At 41.5% G+C, this 22198-nt stretch overlaps 1 protein-coding gene across 2 annotated transcripts; it reads left to right on the forward strand.

The window, feature by feature from the left end:
• Nucleotides 1-503: 503 nt before the first annotated feature.
• LOC139562120 (cysteine-rich protein 3-like) lies at nucleotides 504-22194 on the forward strand. Of its 2 annotated transcripts, none has more exons than XM_071379479.1 (7): nucleotides 504-641; nucleotides 4654-4748; nucleotides 14967-15024; nucleotides 16763-16888; nucleotides 18175-18249; nucleotides 18771-18865; nucleotides 20055-22194. In XM_071379479.1, the coding sequence occupies exons 1-7, from the start codon at nucleotides 599-601 to the stop codon at nucleotides 20190-20192; spliced, it is 630 nt and encodes a 209-aa protein (XP_071235580.1). In that variant the 5' UTR covers nucleotides 504-598; the 3' UTR covers nucleotides 20193-22194. The 2 variants fall into 2 exon arrangements, with proteins under 2 accessions (XP_071235580.1, XP_071235581.1); XM_071379480.1 differs by having other exon boundaries at nucleotides 18774-18865.
• Nucleotides 22195-22198: the final 4 nt, after the last annotated feature.

Genomic DNA, 22198 nt, shown 5'->3' on the forward strand with positions numbered 1-22198 from the left:
GAGCTGTTGATGAGGGTAGGTCCTCTTTACACTGGGCAAAGTGGATACAGTAAAATGTTTTTGTTTCACTGACACATGTAGCTTATTCTGGGTTTCTGATTGTTGATGTTAGGGTATGCCTTTACATTTTCCCTGGTGGAAACATGTTTCTCACGTAGACCTACAAAATACTTGGACACAACAGCTCTGGTGAGTGCTGCCGCGGCCCAGGTTCATGTCAGGGTACCACAGGTTTCCTATGTCCTGTTCTTAATAGAGTGGGTGTGTTCATTCAATAGGATGGCACGGTAGGCTACACCTCCCATTGCTCTGGGGTGAAATTTCCCCTATGAAGGCCTAACAGATCTCGGATCAGCTTCCTTCCCGGAATCATAACATTAACAATCAGTGGGGAAAATTCAAAACTGGCCCAAGATCAGCATCTAGGGTCAACTTCCCCCTACTCCACACCTCCCAGTTGGAGGCGGGGCCCCGAAGTCCCTTTACTTGAAATTGAACACAGTTGAAGGTACAGCATCATTCTGCCAGACTCACAGATATAATTTTAAGGTCTTTGGAGTGGGAGTAGATCGTCAGCTGGACAAAGCATTTTTGAAGAATGACATCGAGGTGCCCCAGATGCACAAAAGATGTGTTTTTTGGTAAGGAATAATTTTTGTAAATTTATAGCCCGTGCCAATGAAAAATAATCTGAATATTGAAGATGATCAGAGAATTTGGATTGCATATTTTTAAGAGTGATGGTAATGATTAACGAAAACGAAATGAAAATTTACTGAAATAAAACATTCAAATGGTTATTGTAGGGATAATTTGTGCAGATGTGAACATAATAGAATATAACTGAATCCAAACCCTGTATGTCTTGCAAATGCCTTTGTGAAGCGGAGATATGTTATGTGAACTGTTTGGCATTGGGGCGACCCGGAGAGTGTTGGGGCTGCCGAGGCATGAATGCCAAGTTGTCCCGACTGATGACTTTGGGTTGCAGAACTGTCAGAATAGGCTAAACGTGAAGACTTTGTTATCATAAGATAATGTATTATCAAAAGACAATAGAAAAATAGAATTAAAGTTACCTTTTCAAAACCAGGCTAAAGGTTTTGCAGCTTCTCTGCCGCTGGGACTATTTTCATCATGTGCATACATTCTTAACCAGATGTCTCTGGAATGTTGACTGATTATTCCAAGACATTCAACGAGGATGAGTTAATACTTTACATGTTTATTTACTTTAACGTATAGGCAAGGTTACACGGGTTATATAAGTTAAACCACTGGAAGGAGGCTACAGGCTGCAGCTCTTGGTTATTCCCCCACTTGTCTCTGAGCTGAAATACACTTTTGTCTATTGATTTATTGTCTGCAAGTTGAACCCTTATTTATGCTGAAGTGTGGTAACCCGTTATAGGCAGAGGGAGAGGGGTCGAAAGGTCCAATAACATTTCAGGGAGAGGGTAGAGTACAAAGTCTGTGTTGGTTATAGCCTACCCTGTGAAACAACATAAAGGAAACCCTTTGTATAATGTACCAAACAGAGATATACACTACCATGTCAAACGTTTTAGAACACCTACTCATTCAAGGGTTTTTCTTTATTTTTACTATTTTCTACATTGTAGAACAATAGTGAAGACATCACAACTATGAAATAACACATATGGAATCATGTAGTAACCAAAAAAGTGTTATATTTGAGATTCTTCAAATAGCCACCCTTCGCCTTGATGACAGCTTTGCACACTCTTGGCATTCTCTCAACCAGCTTCATGAGGTAGTCACCTGGAATACATTTCAATTAACAGGTGTGCCGTCATAAAAGTTAATTTGGGGAATTTCTTTCCTTCTTAATGTGTTTGAGCCAATCAGTTGTGTTGATATACAGAAGATAGCCCAATTTGGTAAAAGTCAAGTCCAAGTCCATATTATGGCAAGAACAGCTCAAATAAGCAAATAGAATTGACAGTCCATTATTACTTTAAGACATGAAGGTCAGTCAATACGGAAACTGAAAGTTTCTTCAAGTGTGCAGTTGAAAACCAAAAACCAAAAACCATCAAGCGCTATGATGAAACTGTCTCTCATGTAGAAAATAGTAAAAATATAGAGTAACCCTGAGTAGGTTACTGAATGAGTAGGTGTTCGAATAAATATATGAATTAATGAATTAATAAATAAATGAATGAATGAATGAAGGGAGGGGTTTGTATTTCATAGTATTTTTTGTAATTATAGGGGATTAGTACAAGCAGGTTGGCTGCTAGGTAGAGGCCTTAACAAAGCCTTCCAAACTGGCAGCGACTACAGGGCAAAACACACCGAATGGACATGGTAAAATGTTCAACCATTTAAGGTTTAAAGGTGCTACACATAAGATTTAGTAAAAATGTTTGCATTGTAATTTCTGAACATTTCCATAATATACACTACCGTTCAAAAGTTTGGGGTCTCTTAGAAATGTCCTTTTTTGGTCCATTAAAATAACATAAAATTGATCAGAAATACAATGTAGACATTGTTAATGTTGTAAATGACTATTGTAGCTGAAAACAGCAGATTTTTTTATGTAATATCTACATAGCCGTACAGAGGCCCATTATCAGCAACCATCACTCCTGTGTTCCAATGGCACGTTGTGTTAGCTAATCCAAGTTTATAATTTTAAAAGGTTAATTGATCATTAGAATACCCTTTTGCAATTATGCTAGCACAGCTGAAAACTGTTGTGTTGATTAAAGAAACTGCCAAGAAACTGAAGATCTCGTACAATGCTGTGTACTGCTCCCTTCACAGAACAGAGCAAACTGGCTCGAACCAGAAAAGAAGGAGGAGTGGGAGGCCCCGGTGCACAACTGAGCAAGAGGACAAGTACATTAGAGTGTCTAGTTTGAGAAACAGACGCCTCATAAGTCCTCAACTGGCAGCTTAATTAAATAGTACCCGCAAATCACCAGTCTCAACGTCAACAGTGAAGAGGCGACTCCGGGATGCTGGACTTCTAGGCAGAGTTGCAAAGAAAAAGCCATATCTCAGACTGGCCAATAAAAATTAAAGATTAAGATGGGCAAAAGAACACTGGACAGTGGAAGATTGGACAAAAATGTTATGGACAGACAAATCTAAGTTTGAGGTGTTCGGATCACAAAGAACATTCGTGAGACCCAGAACAAATGAAAGATGCTTGATGCCATCTGTCAAGCATGGTGGAGGCAATGTGGTCTGGGGGTGCTTTGGTGGTAGTCAAGTGGGAGATTTGTACAGGTTAAAGGGATCTTGAAGAAGGAAGGCTATCACTATATTTTGCAACGCCATGCCATACCCTGTGGACGGCTCTTAATTGGAGCCAATTTCCTTTTACAACAGGACAATGACCCAAAGCACAGCTCCAAACTATGGAATAACTATTTAGGGAAGAAGCAGTCAACTGGTATTCTGTCTATAATGGAGTGGCCAGCACAGTCACCGGATCTCAACCCTATTGAGCCGTTGTGGGATTAGCTTGACCGTATGGTACGTAAGTGTCACGACTTCAGCCGAAGTCGGTTCCTCTCCTTGTTCGGGCATCGCTCGGCGGTCGGCGTCGCCGGTCTACTAGCCATTGCCGATCCACTTTTCATTTTCCATTTGTTTTGTCTTTGTTTCTACACACCTGTTTTTCATTCCCCTAATTATTGTTCATGTATTTAACCCTCTGTTTCCCCCATGGTGTTGTGCGGGATTGTTTTATGTCATTTTCGGTAATGTTGGTGACTGGTTATTTCGACGGGTGCTGTTTCTTGCCCGTGCGTAAAAGTTGATGTTCGTGTATTTGTGTTTGGGCAAGTGTATTGTTTTACCTTGCACCATTCATTATTCTGAGTAAAGTTACGTTGCTCCCAATTCTCTGCTCTCCTGCGCCTGACTGCATACACCAGCTACACCCACCATTCTGACAGTAAGAAGTGCCCATCAAGCCAATCCAACTTGTGGGAGGTGCTTCAGGAAGCATCGGGTGAAATCTCTTCAGATTACCTCAACAAATTGACAACTAGAATGCCAAAGGTCTGCAAGGCTGTAATTTATGTAATTATTTCTCCTGCCGGAGCGGCATCTGTTGTAAAAATGGGAAGCTGTTTTGACTTTGTAGCTGTGTTATCTAGTGGTGGACATTGGGTCAAATGGCCATTGTAGAAATTGCTCTGTCATTTCTTGGTTTTAAAAATTCTACACCATTTGCTTAATTTCAGTTTGTGTGAGAAAACGAGCACTTAGTAGTGTAGGGAATCATTGTACCATCTAAATTGCTTTGAAAGGCTCAAGCTCGAGTCAATCACGGGTCTCCGCCATGTTACGGGGAAATGAGATCCGGGGTAGAGGGAGATTGATTTTGAATGCAGCTTAGTGCTGTTGCAATTCACCTAACATGCACAGAGGAAATTCTAGGCATAGCACCTTTACGACTTGCTGCCACTCCAATCTGTCCTCTATACATTTTCAATTGATGGGGCACTATAACCACATCAGAGTAATATTGGTACAGCATTCTCACTCACGAGTGCAACAAATATAGCATATTACAAGGCACGCCTCAAAATATGTTAATTACTGGAAACAACAAGGCCTACTCCATTGTTTATACTGTGTTGTCATTTTCTCTCTCTTTCTGTCCTGCAGCTGAGAAAGTGAGCTCGCTGGGGAAGAACTGGCACCGGTTCTGCCTGAAATGCAAACGCTGTAACAAAACCCTGTCGGCTGGCAACCACGCTGAGGTAAAGGGAAGCCCTGTGACCGTAATCAAATCAAATATCCTATCCACAGAGAGAGAAGGGAGGGAGATTTTGTTATTTATTTATACTTTATTTAACCAGGCAAGTCAGTTAAGAACAAATTCTTATTTACAATGATGGCCTACCCCGGCCAAACCCTCCCCTAACCCGGACGATGCTGGGCCAATTGTGCGCCGCCCTATGGGACTCCCGATCACGGCCGGTTGTGATACAGCCTTAGACCACTGCGCCACTCGGGACGAGAGAGCGAGAGAGAGAGACAGAGAGAGGGGTGTGCTATCTTACCCAATAATAAAGGGAGGGAGGGAGGTAGGGGACGAGACAGAGAGAGATACAGCGAAGGGATGTGCTATCCTACTCAAGAGAATGGGAGAGAGGGAAGGGGTTGCATGGGGACGGAGGGAGTAGGGCAGCCCACTAACCCCCATACAATGTAAAGCTATTTGAGCATAAACTGTTTCACAACTAAGGGGTGTTGTCAGTTAAGTGAGTTGCTTTTTGGCCCATATATAAACTCAAATTAAAAGTTGCTGTGGCGCATCTACATTAGAAGTCAGATAACAGTGGCTGTGAAATTCAGTGGCCTAGAAATTCCAATCATTTCAAGAATGAAACTGTTGAGCGGCTATGTTTTTGTGGGTCCCTTTGATTGTAGCTGGTCTGTGAACCAAAGCGTGGCTTTAGAATAATCTGACACTCATCCTTTGTCCACTCCGATCCTTCACCAGGCATCGTGACCCAGATCCTTTCTACTGTGTCTGCGTCCCAAATGGTACCCTATTCCCTACACTGTCAAAAAAAATCCTGTTGTTTTTACAATAACTTAGTGTATATAGGACACTACATAGGGAATATGGTGCCATTTAGAACGCAAGCAGTGTCATGCCACCTTTCATTGTCCTGCTCAAAAGACTTAGGGAATTTTCTAGCTCACTGAGCTGAATCGTTCAAGTTCAGAATCTAGGGCTTGTATATCTGACTGCACCCCCATCTCACAGACATGGGACACACACACACACACACACATAGACACACACAAACACACACACACACAAACACACTGTGTCCTCCCCTGAGCATGGCAGTTAGCCAGGCTAGTAGTGGAATGGAATGTCAGCTCAGGGGACGTCTCTAATTCCAGTGAATGTTTAATGGAACTCTGTCAAGAGAACTTGTCTCTCGTTTCATCAGGGTGCTTCCTCCTCAAGACAAATATGACACTGAGGATGATGGATGGAAATAACGAAGGGTTGGGGAATGCAAGTATTACGACTTTAGTAAGAGTCAGGGCCAGTATTCATAAAGCGTCTTAGAGTAGGAGTGCTGATCTAGGATCAGGATCCCACTGTCCATGTAATCTTCATTCATTAAGATCTAAAATCAAAACCGAGGCTACATCAGCACTCCTACTCTGAGAATCTTTGTGAATATGTCCCAGATGTTTGAAACAAAGTAATTCCATTAGTACCTAGAAAGTGTAGGGTTATGTTATTGCTAGTGTAGTATTAACAGTGTAATCCTTTTGTATGATCTCTCAGGACCCCACATTTCTGCCTAGTCATGCACAGCATATCCTGTTAAATGTAAGAAAGGAGCTTTACTGTACAGTCATAGTAACAGCAACTGTTCAAGGATGACTCAGTCAGAACAATAATAAGCAAATCCCAGAAATATACATATCAAAAGAAGGATAACAGAGTTTGAAAAGAATCTGAAAATGAAGGCAGCACAGGTGGGCCTGGACAATGAAGACTCAGTTTGGTGCATGGATCCCCAGTGAGGGTTTATTGTACTAGAAATAGTAAAAGACAATAAATAAAACAATCAATAAACAATGGATAAAAACTAGGAAGTGTCGAGCCAGTGGGGGACCACATATGCCCTCTGGCAGGGGGGTTTGAGTCCCGACTCGGCCTCTATCTGTAGCTGTCAAAAATTACAGAAGGGGATCAGAACTATTCTAGCCAGTGTCTGGAAAGGCTATATAACACATTAATCTAAATGTGCACTCTAAATTAAATGTTTCACTTATCACAGACTCCAGGTAACTGGGTTTAAAATAATTATAGTTAGAGGCCCAATAGTCTGGTCAGGTATGATTGGTCTCCTGACTAGTGTTCTCCAAGTCTCACAGAGTAGGATAAATGTCAAAGGGCGAAATTTGTTTTGGAAGCCTGTTTGATCCTGTTTGATACCCTAACCCAGGGGTAAGTCATCGTCCTGGCCCAAACAAGTCTTTGAGTTGATTGATACTAGGGCTACTGAGGCCACATGTGGCTGGTGGCACCTTATTTGGGGAGGACAGGCTCATAGTAATGGCTGGAATGGAATTAATGGAATGGTATCGGACACATCAAACATATGGCTATCATGTGTTTGATACCATTCAATTCACTCCATTATTATGAGCCATCCTCCCCTCAGCAGCCTCCTGTGGCTGAGGCTACTCATTCAGGTCATCTCAGACCAGTAAGTGACAAAATCAAGCCTTGTTTCGGTGTTTTAGTGTACATTAGTTTGGAGACTATGGGGGAGTTGGTTCAGTGGCCAGGGAACAGACAGTTGGTTCAGTGGGCCAGGGAACAGACAGTTGGTTCAGTGGGCCAGGGAACAATTCATTTAAAAAATGTATGTTCTGATGGTCTCGTATGTCTTTCTGAAAAGCAGACTTTTGCTAGAATTTTCCCCCCAGCATTTTCATATAAAAAATACTTGCTGATGGAGTTCACAGGGAGTAGAATTCATGGCATGCTGTGGTTGTATTCTCTAGAGTCTAGTAGTCTTAACCTCCATGCTGTCATTGTCCTTTCATCTGAAGACTAGTTGGATTTTAAAATTGCAATATGTAACCTTTTGGGCGAACTGACCCAACTCACATAGAAATATGAGTTATAGATCTGTCATTCTCATTTGAACAAGTCTAAGAAGCAAGTCTAAGAAGCGGTATATCTGTTCTATGTGCGCTATTTCTATGCTTCCTCTTCTTAAGATTAATTTTTGCGTCTTTTACTTTCGGTTTTATGCACCAGCTTCAAACTGCTGAAAATACAATATTTTTGGTAATGAAGAAAAAGAAATCACAGCGGTTTAGATGGTACAATGATACTTGCTTGTTTTGTCACATAAACTAACATTCGATTTCTGCATAGTGCACCTTTAAGGGTTACTTGTGGATGGAAGGGTTCACATGCTTGACTTTTGAGAGGTAATTGTTCTTACACAGGTCCTTCTGTACAGTATGAAATATACAACCTAACAGTATACATGGAATAATGTACAAGCACTGCTAGTTCACTGTCACCAGCCCATATACTGTCTACCTCAGGGGTGTCGGTCAGCCAAAAGGTCCCCACCGTCAAATCTTTTTCTATGCTCCCTTACTGTCCAGCTTTCGTTTTGTGATTATTAGCGAGCTGGACACAGTCAAGAAACTGTATGAATGTAGGTCCATTGTCATTTATACACAGTTTCCATTTGATTTTAGTCATTTTAAAGTATAACAAATTCTCCCATTCTCTCTCTCAGGGGTCAAATACATTTTTTCATCAGGGAGGGACAGAGAGGGGAGAATGGCATTTGCATTCCTGAAAGGGTTTCTCATTCGGGAACTCTCAGTACTTCTGGCTGTTGGGATGATTGAAAATACAGACATACCAAAAGACATGGGTACCTGATGTTGGCATCTTTAAAGTTAAGTAGATGTTAAAAGACTAAGTATACATTTATAATGACCTTGTCAGAGAGGCATGTCCTTAGTTCCTAGACAGTAGCCTACAATGCTAACACATTCATCACATTGAAAAACGCCTGCTCCATGACATCACACCCTCAGTGACAGTGTGACAATGAACAGGCCAAAGTGTGACATCACAACAGACTGTCAGGTCTGTAACGGATACTTGTGGTATCAGAGGTTGAATCCCATTTGGGACGCACATTCACTCTCCAGAAAAAACATGATTTCAAATGATCAGACATGGGACAACCTGAGTCACAGGCTGTCCTAGACACCATGTTCCAGACCTCAGTGTCCATATATAGAGAGCCTGAAATAGCTATGCAGGAAGTGATGATTTAACTTTGAAGTTATCAGTGCGTATATGTGACACATTCAGTGATTCACTATGAAAATCATGTGCGTATTTAGGAATACTTAGCTTTTCTTTGCTTTCTAAATTTCACGCTACGGTCAGTTTTCGTTGTATTAATGGTGCAAGCAGGACACTAACAAACCTAGCTCGGGAAACAATGGTACAGCAAGGCCTTATCATTACAACAATTATTATGAAAAAATACATGTACAAATATATATATATACTGTATATATTTTTTTGGTCACACAGCAAAATATTTTGTTGCGTATGCGACCAAATAGGTCGCAGTTTAGAGCCCTGTATCCACATCAATGCAATTGAACCGCAAACAATTCCACACTAAATGCCATTTCTTAATATGTACCTACACGGTGTTGTAGTATCTGGGATCTACATCTGTTTATATTAGTTACTATGCTGTTACTAAGCAGTGATGTATTACGACAGTGTACGTTACTACACCTAATAGGAAATGCACATGCGCACGAGTGTGCCCGGGAAAACTGTAGAGCAGGGGAGGTTTTGACTAAACGAAAACTAACTGTACTCCGTCTCCTGCCTGGTCATTTCTCCACAACACAAATATTACAGTGGCGACGAGGTGATTCAACTTCTTTAACGGACATTGCTTGAAGGGAAGAATGTTGCGTGAGTAATGAAACTCAAAATAATTATGTAATTCGTCAGTTATTTTTTATTTTCTTTCGCCAGTAAAAAACGGCTAAGCACTGCTAGCAGATACAGTGTTCAGGAGCTGCCAAGTAGCAAGACTATTGGAGTCCAGAATAGCGACACTGCCCTCTGGTGGTTAAATAAATAAAATAAACTGTCATTGAACCCATTGAAATTAGGCGATCTCGGTGGAGAAATATTGTCAAGAAGGAAAAAAAAAAAAAAGGAAGAAGGAACGTAACACGGTGTGTACATTATTACAAATGAGTGCAGTGAACGAAGTAATTGCAGAAACTTCTGAAGTGAAGAATTAGATGAAAATTAAAGAATACAAGGAATAAGGAAACTGAACAATTAACTGTGAAAATGGCAACCATTAGTCGAGTACCGGAGTTTGAGGCTACAAAAGAGGATTTTGATTCCTATTTGGAGCGTTTTGAGCGTTGGCTGGCTGCAAATGAAATCAAAGATGAAAAGAAAGCAGACGTATTTCTCAGTGTTTTGGGTCCAACTGAGTATGGATTGCTGAAAGGTCTCATTGAACCAATAAAAGCAGTGGAGTTGAACTATGCAGAACTGACTGAAACTCTTTCAAGGCATTTCAAGCCTAAGCCAATTCTCATTGCAGAACGTTTCAGATTTTACCAACGTCACCAGAGTCAAGGGGAAACCGTGGCAGACTACATCATTGCTTTGAAAAGGCTGGCAAGTACATGTGAGTTTGCACAATTTCTTGATGATGCTCTTCGAGACAAGTTTGTATGTGGTCTCACAGGTGAAGCATATCACAGAAGGCTTCTGTCAGAGAAGGACCTGACCTTTCGGAAAGCCTGTGATATCGCACTTGGACTCGAGCTTGCCCACAGGGATACTATTGAGCTATCGGGATATGCAGAACGTCAGAAAGGTGTTCACAAGGTCAGTGATGCACGTGGTGAAAAAGGCTCACAATAGTCACACTTTTCTCAGTCCCGTCCTCAAGGTTACACAAGAACAAAGCAGCCGACATCTCAAAGGTCTAAGCCAAGTTGCTACAGATGTGGGGGAGATAATCATCAGCACAGTGAATGTCGATTCCAAAATGTAAAGTGCCACAATTGTGGAAAGGTTGGACATTTACAGAAAGTGTGTAAAGCCTCAAAACGCACAGCAAGAGCGCACAAAGTACTGTCCACAGTGTACACAGCTCAACAACAAAAAGATGGAATCTATCTCAAAATGGAGTTAGCGGGAAAACCGGTAAAAATGCAGCTGGACACCGGAGCGTCTGTATCTCTGGTTCCAGAGAGACTCTACAAAGAAAAACTGAAAGAGTGCCCTCTTCAGCCAGCGTCCATCCGCCTTTCTTCATACACTGGTGACACTATTCCTGTGTTAGGGCAGATCCAGGTACCAGTCCGGTATGAGGGGAAGGAGTGGACGCTACCGCTTGTCATTGTTAAAGGAGAAAAATCAGCCTTGCTAGGCAGAAACTGGCTACAAAAGATCAAGTTGAACTGGGGAGAAATCTTCAGTCTGAGAAAGGACAAACCAGTGAGTCAAGCTACACTCACTAACATGCTGGAGAAGCACAAAGAACTTTTCAAAGATGGCTACGGCGAAATACAAGACTTCACAGCAAAAGTCAGAGTGCAAGAAGGAACCAAGCCTATCTTTCACAAACCACGTCCAGTTCCCTATGCTCTTAAGGAAGCAGTAGAGAAGGAACTGGACCGCCTACAGAAGAATAACATAATCACGAAAGTAGCGAGGAGCGACTGGGCCGCTCCGATTGTTGTAGTCCCAAAGAAAGACAAGACCGTCAGAATGTGCGGTGACTACAAGGTCACAGTAAATCGCTGCATACTACCAGAGGAATATCCACTACCAAACGCTGAAGATCTGTTTGCCACTCTAGCTGGTGGGAAGGTTTTCAGTAAGCTGGACCTGGCATTCGCTTATCAGCAACTGAAGCTGGATCCGGAGTCAGAACAGTATCTGACCATCAATACACACAAGGGGCTATTCAGATTCAATCGCTTGGCCTATGGAATCTCGACAGCTCCAGCGATATTCCAACACACAATGGATCAGATCTTGGACGGTATAGACAACGTTGTGTGCTTCATGGACGACATACTCGTGTCAGCACCAACCATTGGAGAGCACCTTGTAGTGCTGGACAAAGTGATGTCAAGACTGGAGAAATACGGAGTGAGAATGAAACGCAGCAAGTGTGAGTTCCTCCAGGACTCAGTGGAGTATCTCGGATACAAGATTGATGCACAAGGCCTGCACCCAACCAACAGCAAGGTGGAAGCAATTGTAAACGCACCAGCACCCACAAATATCTCAGAGCTGAGGTCATTTTTGGGGCTCCTGAACTATTACGGAAAGTTTGTGGCAAACTTGTCCACATTGTTGCATCCGCTTCACCAACTGCTGCAGGCCGATACAAAGTGGAATTGGTCCCCACAATGCGAAGAAGCATTCAAGACTTGCAAACAGCGTCTGCTAAAGAGCAAGTGGCTTGCCCACTACAACACAGAGATGAAGCTGAGACTCGCGTGTGATGCATCTCCATACGGAGTAGGAGCCGTCATCTCACATGTTCTATCGTCAGGTGAAGAACACCCTATTGCATTTGCATCACGGACTCTGTCACCAAGTGAGAAAAATTATGCTCAAATTGAGAAGGAAGCCCTGAGCATAATATTCGGAGTGAAGAAGTTTCACAAATACCTGTACGGAAGGAAGTTCCAACTGCTGACAGATCACAAGCCTCTGTTGGCCATCCTTGGACCAAAATCAGCTATACCAACCCTTGCTGCACTTCGAATGCAACGTTGGGCTCTGATATTGTTAGCCTACGACTACGAGATTGAGTACAGACGATCCAGTGATCACGCAAATGCAGATGCACTATCAAGACTACCATGCAATAGTGACTCCGACAGTGAAGATGATAGAGCAGTCTTCCAGATCTCTCTCATTGACGAACTGCCCATATCTGCTTCAGACATAGCAGAGGAAACAAGGAAAGATCCAGTGCTTTCCAAAGTCTTGGACTTAACATTAGGAGGTTGGCCAAACTTCGTAAATGACGATAACCTTCGTCCATTCATCGACAAGAAAGACCAGTTGTCCACTGATCAAGGATGTGTTCTGTGGGGATCAAGGGTGGTGGTACCTCAAAAATTCCAGAGGAGACTGCTATCTGACCTGCATGAGGGACATCCAGGGATCACTCGAATGAAAGCACTCGCTCGCAGTTATCTGTGGTGGCCTGGACTGGATCAGGACATTCAACAGCATATAGGCCACTGCTCACCTTGTGAAGCACGGACCCGCCTGACATTGTTGAAACCAGACTTGTCAAGCACTGTGGCAAAGCACCAGCTACAGCAGAAGAAAGCTCATGACAGACACTCAAAGACTGTCAGAGAATTCAAAGAGGGAGAGAGGGTGATGGTACGTGATTTCAGACACCCCAAGAGCCTGTGGAACTCAGGTGTGATCTTGCAACGCAAAGGACCTTTGACTTACCAAGTCCAAATTGGTCATCGCCAGGTCAACGTTCATGTGGATCATCTGCTACGGTCCAACGCCCCAGCAGAGACACGCCGAGAGAAAAATAACGACCCCCAGGACTATTCTCCTGACTGTGGACGTACGGGAGAGACAGAGCCTGACCTTCCACCCGAACCTGGCCCACCACCGGAAGCCCAGGAGGAGCGGAGATATCCTATTCGACAGCGAAAGGCACCTCAAAAGCTTGACCTGTGAGTTGAGCTGTTTGAGGTAACAGACAGTAAAACAAACAAACACTTTAATATGTCCTAGATAAAAGGAAAGAAAAAGGACATTACCTGGGTTAGTTATTAGGACACAAACTCCATCTTCGGGGCAGAATAATCCCCTGGATTTGTGCTGGGCTCTGAAAAGTCTGCTTCAACCCAGTAGTTGAAAAATGTTAAGAATGCATTGTTCAGATATTGCATTAGTAGTTCCCTAACATATTTACCTTGTTCTCTGGGAGTTAAACACTATGGGGGAGGAGTGTAGTATCTGGGATCTACATCTGTTTATATTAGTTACTATGCTGTTACTAAGCAGTGATGTATTACGACAGTGTACGTTACTACACCTAATAGGAAATGCACATGCGCACGAGTGTGCCCGGGAAAACTGTAGAGCAGGGGAGGTTTTGACTAAACAAAAACTAACTGTACTCCGTCTCCTGCCTGGTCATTTCTCCACAACACAAATATTACAGGTGTTACCATTGTTTCTGACAATGTAATAACCTTATGTTATACTGGGATGATCTGAAGCTATTGACGCAGCAAAAGGGTATTTCATTAGAGAGTGACTTCAGTGTTTTTGGAGAATCTTCTTTGGAGCTTTGGTTTGTCTTACTTTGTTGTTCTTGTGGCGTAAGGGAGTTTGTCAAGTAATTAAATATTATTCTGCTTGAGGACACACATATCTCACACACACATATCTCGCACGCACGCACATAAACACACACACAGATCATTCCTGTGTGTTCAGAGTGAGCTGTGTCCGACAGTGTGTGTGCATTTATTCATATAGGTACTGTTTGAGCTGTGTCACACACAATAACCCAGTGTTGGTCCGAAAAGAGGTGTGTCACATTCATTGCGTGTTTCTAAGGTTGAGTCATAAAAGGCACCCTATTCACTAAATAGTGCACTACTTTTGACCCCATGGGGGTCCCTCTATGGTTGGTTTCATAAGCAGTCATTTAGACTGAAGAGCTTGAAGAGCCTGGTGAGGTCACAGCATCCTAAATCTCTCCTATCCTCCTCTCAGAAGGGTGTTAGTTGTCTAAATATTGCTTTATTCCCAGTTCATGCCCCGAAATGTGAGGGAGCTAGCTAGAGCATATGGAAGCAGTTTGTTCAAATGAAAGTCTGAATTGGGGAGGTGTTTGACAGGAATTTGAGTTGGAAGGATCTCTGCTCTGCTTAGTCCAGTCCATTTTAGGACTGACAGAGAGAGCTCCTCCATGATTAACTTGAAGGGGTCAGGAGGAGAAGGCATTTGTATATATTTGAAAGACAATTGCTGCCCTATGGGCCCAGGTCAAATGCAGTGCACTATAAACAGAATAGGATGCGATTTGTGACAATTCCAGTGACCGGTCAGCGATCACATTCCTGAAATATAACCTCTGTCTGATTGGTTTAAACCCAATGCTTTACAGTGACGCTGACTGGCTGTAAAGTTCCGTTTCAGTGAATTGTGAACCGTTTCAGTAGTTTCAACTTCAGTAAACAGTTTATTTCTGTAATAAGTAGAACTGTTTCAGTAAATAGTAACAGCTGAAGTTGAACTTAAATTGTATATTTGTTTTTATTAATGAACCATATTCAGCTATTTCTTATGATAATAGATTATTTATTAATTTTAGACATTCTCTGTCTTTCAGCATGATGGACTGCCCTACTGTCACAAACCATGCTACGGAACTCTCTTTGGACCCAAAGGTAAGAGATTACTGTTAAAAAGCCTCATCACAAATATATGACGAGGAAGAATGGCTATAGCATACATATAGGATAGGATAAACTTTGTTGTCCCGAGGGGGAAATTGTCTTGGATATACAGTGCTGCTGAATAAAAATAAATAACCCTATACCCGTTACACAGACACACGCACACGCACACGCGCGCGCGTGCGCACGCACTTAAACACCACCACACTTCATACAGTATCACAAATGCACTCCTTTCCCCACTCACACAAACAGCCATAAAAGTAGTTGAATGATTAAGAAAACAATGTTAAAAACATTAGACCATTTTATCACACAGACACGATATGGTTATTCAAGGCATTTCCAATGCATCAAAGTGCATGACCTCCTCAGTGTGCTGTGTGGGGCCCGGACAGATATTTATATATCTATAATGACCTCTTGCCCTGGTGTAATGCAGCCTGGCCAGAGCCTATTCAATTATTACTCCTAACCAGGTGGGCCTCATTTCGTAAAGTTCCTTCAATTTCAATTTGCTTAAATCTTTGACAAAAATTTGGACCACACCAAAATCCTAGGATTTGTATGTGCCATTAAAAAAGTTGATTAATTATTATGGAAGAAATACATACAACTTTGGATTTATGAAGGCGTGAATGAACTCTGATGTAATCTGAGGTACTTCGCTTTTATAAAAGTCAAAAGAACCACAAAAGGAGATTTTTATAAGCTCATAACATTTTTGTCTGACTACAGCGGGGGTGTACTCAGAAATATAGGTATTATTTTGGGTAAATATGAGATCCCAATTGGCACCCTATTCCCTATATAGTGCACTACTTTTGCCCAAAGCCCTATGGGCCCTGGTTAAATGTGGTGCACTATAAATGGAATAGGGTGCCATTTGGACAGGACACAGACAGGATTTCACTACTAAGATTTTAATTGGATTACTCCCCAATGTAATGCTTTAATTGTGTAGTAGTGTATGAACACAAGGGCTTATTGAAGAACTGAAAGAAATATAGATATCTACACACTGTTGAAAGCTACCACAGTTTATTGAGTGTGTTTGATACCTCTGTAGTCAGAAAAACGGACTACAGAGGCAACCAGCAACCTAATATGACCATGCCTGCATATCACATGATTGTTGTTGTGGGGGTGCCATAACACCTGGAAGAGAAAGTCTAATCTCATTTCCTAGATGGGACCTGGGTTCCAGCAGTTAGGGGCCAATCGGGGAGGTTCATTAGACTGGGGAAGTTAAATGTAAAGAGGGTTACACATCTGACAAACTTCCGCTCATATCAAAGAAAATGATTTTGAGTAGCTTCATAGATTATCCATAAAGAATGAGATCATCCCACATTACAGTTGAGTTGACCCAGTCCATACATACATACAGAAACAAGGAATTTGTCTGGAATGTGTGTGTCTCTGGTGGTTTGGGTTGGATGGGGGCGGGGTTTGGTTCTGGATGTTTGGATAAAGGAACCTCAAACCCAACTGAAAAACAGCAGGCATTTCCCCTTGGCCTCTTCCTCCTCTGTTTTCAGTCTATCATCCAAGATGGGAGTTATGCAGTAGGACCTCTACTGGGGCTTAAAACGTTTCCTTTTTTAAATAAATCACACTGACAACCAAATTCCTCTCCTCTCCTCTCCTCTCCTCTCCTCTCCTCTCCTCTCCTCTCCTCTCCTCTCCTCTCCTCTCCTCTCCTCTCCTCTCCTCTCCTCTCCTCCAGGTGTGAACATCGGAGGGGCAGGCTCCTACATCTACGACACTCCTCAACCCACCTTCGACTGCCCCCCCGAGGGATCCCCCACCACACCATGGACCACCATGCAGGTCACCTGGAACCAGCCCAAAGGCAAGGGACAGTAGATCCCAGATCTGTTTGTCATGCTAAACAATGTCCACTGGAGCTGAGCAAGACAGCACAAACCGATATGGGACCAGGCTAAAGCGACGGAGGGGGAGTAGTAGTATTATTAATTAAGGGAGCTTAGAGTAGCATATTGTCTTGATGAAAAACAAATACCCTCCTTAGCTCTCGCAACCTTGCGCACACACACACTGTTGGTTAATAAGGGCTTGTAAGTAAGCATTTCACGGTAAGGTCTACACATGTTGTATTTGGCACATGTAACAAATAAAGTTTGATTTGATTTGAACCAGTCCTTTTTATCAGGGCTGCTCAAATAAACTGGCCTTGCCAAGTGCTCCAAGTACGACCATTAAGGGTTAAATATAGCAACATAAAGGGAGTAGAGAGAGGGTTACTCACCACCAAATGGTTGTAACGACTGTCTTGTTTCACACACAAACATACACACACACACGTGCACACACACACACACACACACTTGTAATGACCCTCTATCTGTTTGTCACTGGGGAGGAATGAGGAATTTTCATTGACCAGCTTTGATTGGCTCACTTCCTGAAATATTTTGCCTTGAGGCTTTTCCGACAGACGAGCAAATTGTGTTCGTGACACTTCACATGTGACAAGGGACGTAATGTTCCAAGTAAAATTGACACATTACTTTGAGTTATATAAAAGGCTGGCTTGTATCTAAGATACATTTCTAAGATATAGACCCTCTAAATCAGGACCAATGGTTTTGAAGTGATTTGCAGCACAAGAGATGTCTATCTCTGACTATGTCTTTAAAGAACCATCTCTGATTACAAGATTCAAGATTGACCAACAGATCTTTTTAAAAGATCTTCTCCACAACTTGTGCTTAGCATTTCCTTTGAAGATTCAAATTATTTTGACGGAAGGGGTGGGAGAGTTGCTGATTGCTCGTTGTTACGATTATAATGATTTATAATCTGTTGAAGCTTTGCCTTTTGATAAAAAAACTTTTTGCTACAGTATGTATCACAATGCGTTAGTATTCAATCTGCAAACTGCGTGGTTAATTTAGAATAGATAAATTGTGTACATTGAAATATTCTGTAAAGTAGGAGATTACATTTATTTTACAGTAGCAGCTGGACTTTGTCTCTGGTATGCTGAGTTTGTGTCTGTTCTTATATTTGCTGTCTGGTTGGAGGAATACAATCTGCACGTTTCTGTGAGGTTAATTTATGAATTTATGTGGGGTGAACTTATGAATAACCTCCAGTCACTGTTGTTTTTCCCAGTTCTTCCCCCTCCAACCAGGACATTTGCTGGAGAGACCTCACTCTGTCCTGGCTGTGAGAAAGTGGTCTATTTCGGTATGTTTTGGTCAGACTGTTATTTTCAACATTTGCTTTCTTATGTTTATTTTCTATGTTATCAACTACAATGGACTTGTACTGATAGTTTAGCAGATGTTTATATTTTCAAAGCAACATACAGTACAGTGAGTGCATATATTTTTGGTGGGAATTGAACCCACGACCTTGTTTAACCTTTATTTAACTAGGCAAGTCAGTTAAGAACAAATTCTTATTTACAATGACGGCCTACACTGGCCAAACCCGGATGACGCTGGGCCAATTGTGCACCGCCCTATGGGACTCTCAATGATGGTCGGTTGTGATACAGCCTGGATTTGAACCAGGGTGTCTGTAGTGACACCTAAAGCACTGAGATGCAGTGCCTTAGACCGCTGCGCCACTCGGGAGACCTTAGCATTGCAATCACCACATTTTTACCAACTGAGCCACACAGAACCATGTGCACTGTTTATTAATGATCCTGACATGCCAGCTGAATGAGGTGGTAGTAGTTACGTGTTTGTCTGTGTGTGCAGCAGAGAAGGTGATGTCCCTGGGTAGGAACTGGCACAGACCGTGCCTGCGCTGTGAGAGGTGTAAGAAGACACTGACCTCTGGTGGACATGCTGAGGTATTATATCCACATTATTACTGTAGTGGTTCCCAAACTGTGGGGTTCACCTGAGGGGTCAGCAAAATGTGTACAATTGCAAGAAATTAGCTTTAAAAGGTAGGTTGACGTTTCTTGTCATGAATCTTGGCCTGGTGGCAGAACTGACTAATTTCTGCTAGATGGTCTATCTGTAAAGTCAAAATTGGCTATATCCCAAAAATTCATGATTTTCTTTTTCTTTTTGGTCTTAATTTAAGGTTGGGGTTAGGCATTAGGGTTAGCAGTGTGGTTAAGTTTAGGAATACTAGATTAAAGGAATACTAGATTTTGACAAGGAGACCCTTTATCTACTTCCCCAGAGTCAGAGGAACTTGTGGATACCATTTTAATGTCTCTATGTCCAGTATGAAGGAAGTAAGAGGTAATTTTGTGTGCCAATGCTAACTAGCGTTAGCGCAATGACTTGAAGTCTATGGGTATCTACTAGCATGCTAGCCTTGAAATGACTGGAAGTCTATGGGTATCTACTAGCATGCTAGCAGATACCCATAGACTTCCAGTCATTTCGCTAATGCTAGTTAGCAATTGCCCTAGCGCTAGTTAGCAACTTCCTTTAAATTGCACGCTGAGACATAAAAATGGTATTCACATGTTCATCTGACTCCCGGAAGGTAGATAAAGGGCCTCCGTGCCAAAATCCCGTGGTATCCCTTTAAAGTAAGGATTAGGATTAAAATCAGATTTTGTGACTTTGTGGCTGTCCCAGCTAGTGACCACTGCAGAGCTGTGAGAAGGGGGGCTTGGTGAAAAGGTTTGGAAACCACTGCTGTAGATGACAGAAGCCATGGGTGCTTTTAAGACTTGCATCAGTATTTTTGTGATCAAATGTGCAAGTAAGGTGATTTTATTAATTTTATTATTAAAGTCTCTTGCATCTTCAGGATGCAAACATCGATTTATAACACAATCTGAAGATGCATTGATGTTGGTAAATTAAATCAGACTGAATCAAACCAATAGAAGTGTATTCATCCCCTCAGGGAGGGGCAATTAAGAAGAGCTAAATGCCCTTCATGTATGTCTTATTCTGACATCTGTAGTCTAGGGTCATGAGACAGCCTCATGATAAAGAATGGATGTTGAATAATAATATCTCAATCAGATTCAAAACTATAATATGACATTGCTGATGTTTCCCTTGCTGCAGCATGAAGGGATACCTTACTGCCACGTCCCTTGTTACGGCATCCTGTATGGACCAAAAGGAGTGAACATCGGCAACGTGGGCTGTTACATCTACGAGAAAGAAGGCATGGCGCAAACTGAAATACCCAGCCAGTCCTAGCCACACACTGAAAGTGAGATGAATGTAAATAGCCAATAGAAAACTCTGGTTAAATGTCCTCGGTTTGGGGTTTCAGTGACTGAATTGATTGAAATTACTGAATTGAGTGACTGAAGTTGTTGCGATGGAACCGACCACGCTATCACAGGTCAACATGAGGTCATGTTTCTTTATTTGTTTTCATGATCACATAAATTATATCACATGGAAGGGACATTTACAAAAACATTCTGCATTTTATTCTAATGTATTAACGTAATAATGTTTAGGAATATTTAAATCACGTTTGCAACCTAAAGTTATAAAGCATTATACCGGAACACTTTAAGTGTTTTTACACACACACATATATATATATATATATTTAATATATGCATATACAGTACCAGTCAGAAGTTTGGACACACCTACTCATTCAAAAAAAATCTTAATTTTTAACATTTTCTACATTGTAGAATAATAGTGAAGACATCAAAACTATGAAATAACACATATGGAATCATGTAGTAACCAAAAAAGTGTTAAACAAATCAAAATGTATTTCATATTTTCGATTCTTCAAAGTAGCCACCCTTTGCCTTGATGACAGCTTTTCACACTCTTGGCATTCTCTCAACCAGTTCCCACATATGCTGAGCAGTTGTTGTCTGCTTTTCCTTCACTCTGCGGTCCAACTCATCCCAAACCATCTCAATTGGGTTGAGCTCGGGTGATTGTGGAGGCCTGGTTACCTGATGCAGCATCTGATTTGGCCTCATAAAACCAAAGGACAGATTTCCACCGGTGTAATGTCCATTGCTCGTGTTTCTTGGCCCAAGCAAGTCTCCTATTATTATTGGTGTCTTTTAGTAGTGGTTTCTTTGCAGCAATATGACCATGAAGGCCTGATTCTTACAGTCTGTTGAGATGTGTCTGTTACTTGAACTCTGTGAAGCATTTATTTGGGCTGAAATGTCTGAGGCTGTTAACGTTAATGAACTTATCCTCTGCAGCAGAGGTAACTCTGGGTCTTCCTTTCCTGTGGCAGTCCTCATGAGAGCCAGTTTCATCATAGCGCTTGATGGTTTTTGTGACTGCACTTGAAGAAACTTTCAAGGTTCTTGAAATGTTCCGTATTAACTGACCTTCATGTCTTAAAGTAATGATAGACTGTTGTTTCTCTTTGCTTATTTGAGCTGTTCTTCACATAATATAGACTTGGTCTTTTGCCAAATAAGCCTATCTTCTGTATACCACCCTTACCTTGTCACAACACAACTTATTGGCTCAAACACATTAAGAAGGAAAGAAATTCCTCAAATTAACTTTTAATAAGGCACACCTGTTAATTGAAATGCATTTCAGGTGACTACCTCATGAAGCTGGTTGAGAGAATGCCTAGAGTGTGCAAAGCTGTAATCAAGGCAAAGGGTGGCTACTTTGAAGAATCTCAAATATAAAATATATTCAGATTTTTTTTCAGACACTTTTGTGGTTAATACATGATTCCATATGTGTTATTTCATAGTTTTGATGTCTTCACTATTATTCTACAATGTAGAAAATAGTATAAATAAAGAAAAACATTTGAATGAGTAGGTGTGTCCAAACTTTTGACTGGTACTGTATAAAATGTGTATTCAACAATAGGCTCATATTAAATATTAAAGATTGATTGCATGCATTTGCCAATGGTTATGGTGAAGAATAATGCATAAAGAGTTATGATACATTATCAAAGATAATATCTTGTTCCTCATTGATATGAAACAGAAAAGGAGTCTTTTCTAAATAAGATAATGTCATATTGGTTAAGTGTAAATTATAATTAAGTGTAAATTATAATTTGTATGTGACGAATAACACTTGAATTATGCTTCACACTTCAGGCTTTCTCTTCCTCTTTTGTTCTCTTGTATTTCGTTTATCTTTTTTTATAAGATCAGTGCAAGGTTTGAAGGTTGTTTTTGATGTGTAACAAACACACTGAGTGTACTAAACATTAAAGAACACCTTCCTAATATTGA

This window comes from Salvelinus alpinus, chromosome 32 (genome assembly GCF_045679555.1).
Source record: "Salvelinus alpinus chromosome 32, SLU_Salpinus.1, whole genome shotgun sequence".
In the NCBI taxonomy this organism is placed as follows: Eukaryota; Metazoa; Chordata; class Actinopteri; order Salmoniformes; family Salmonidae; genus Salvelinus; species Salvelinus alpinus.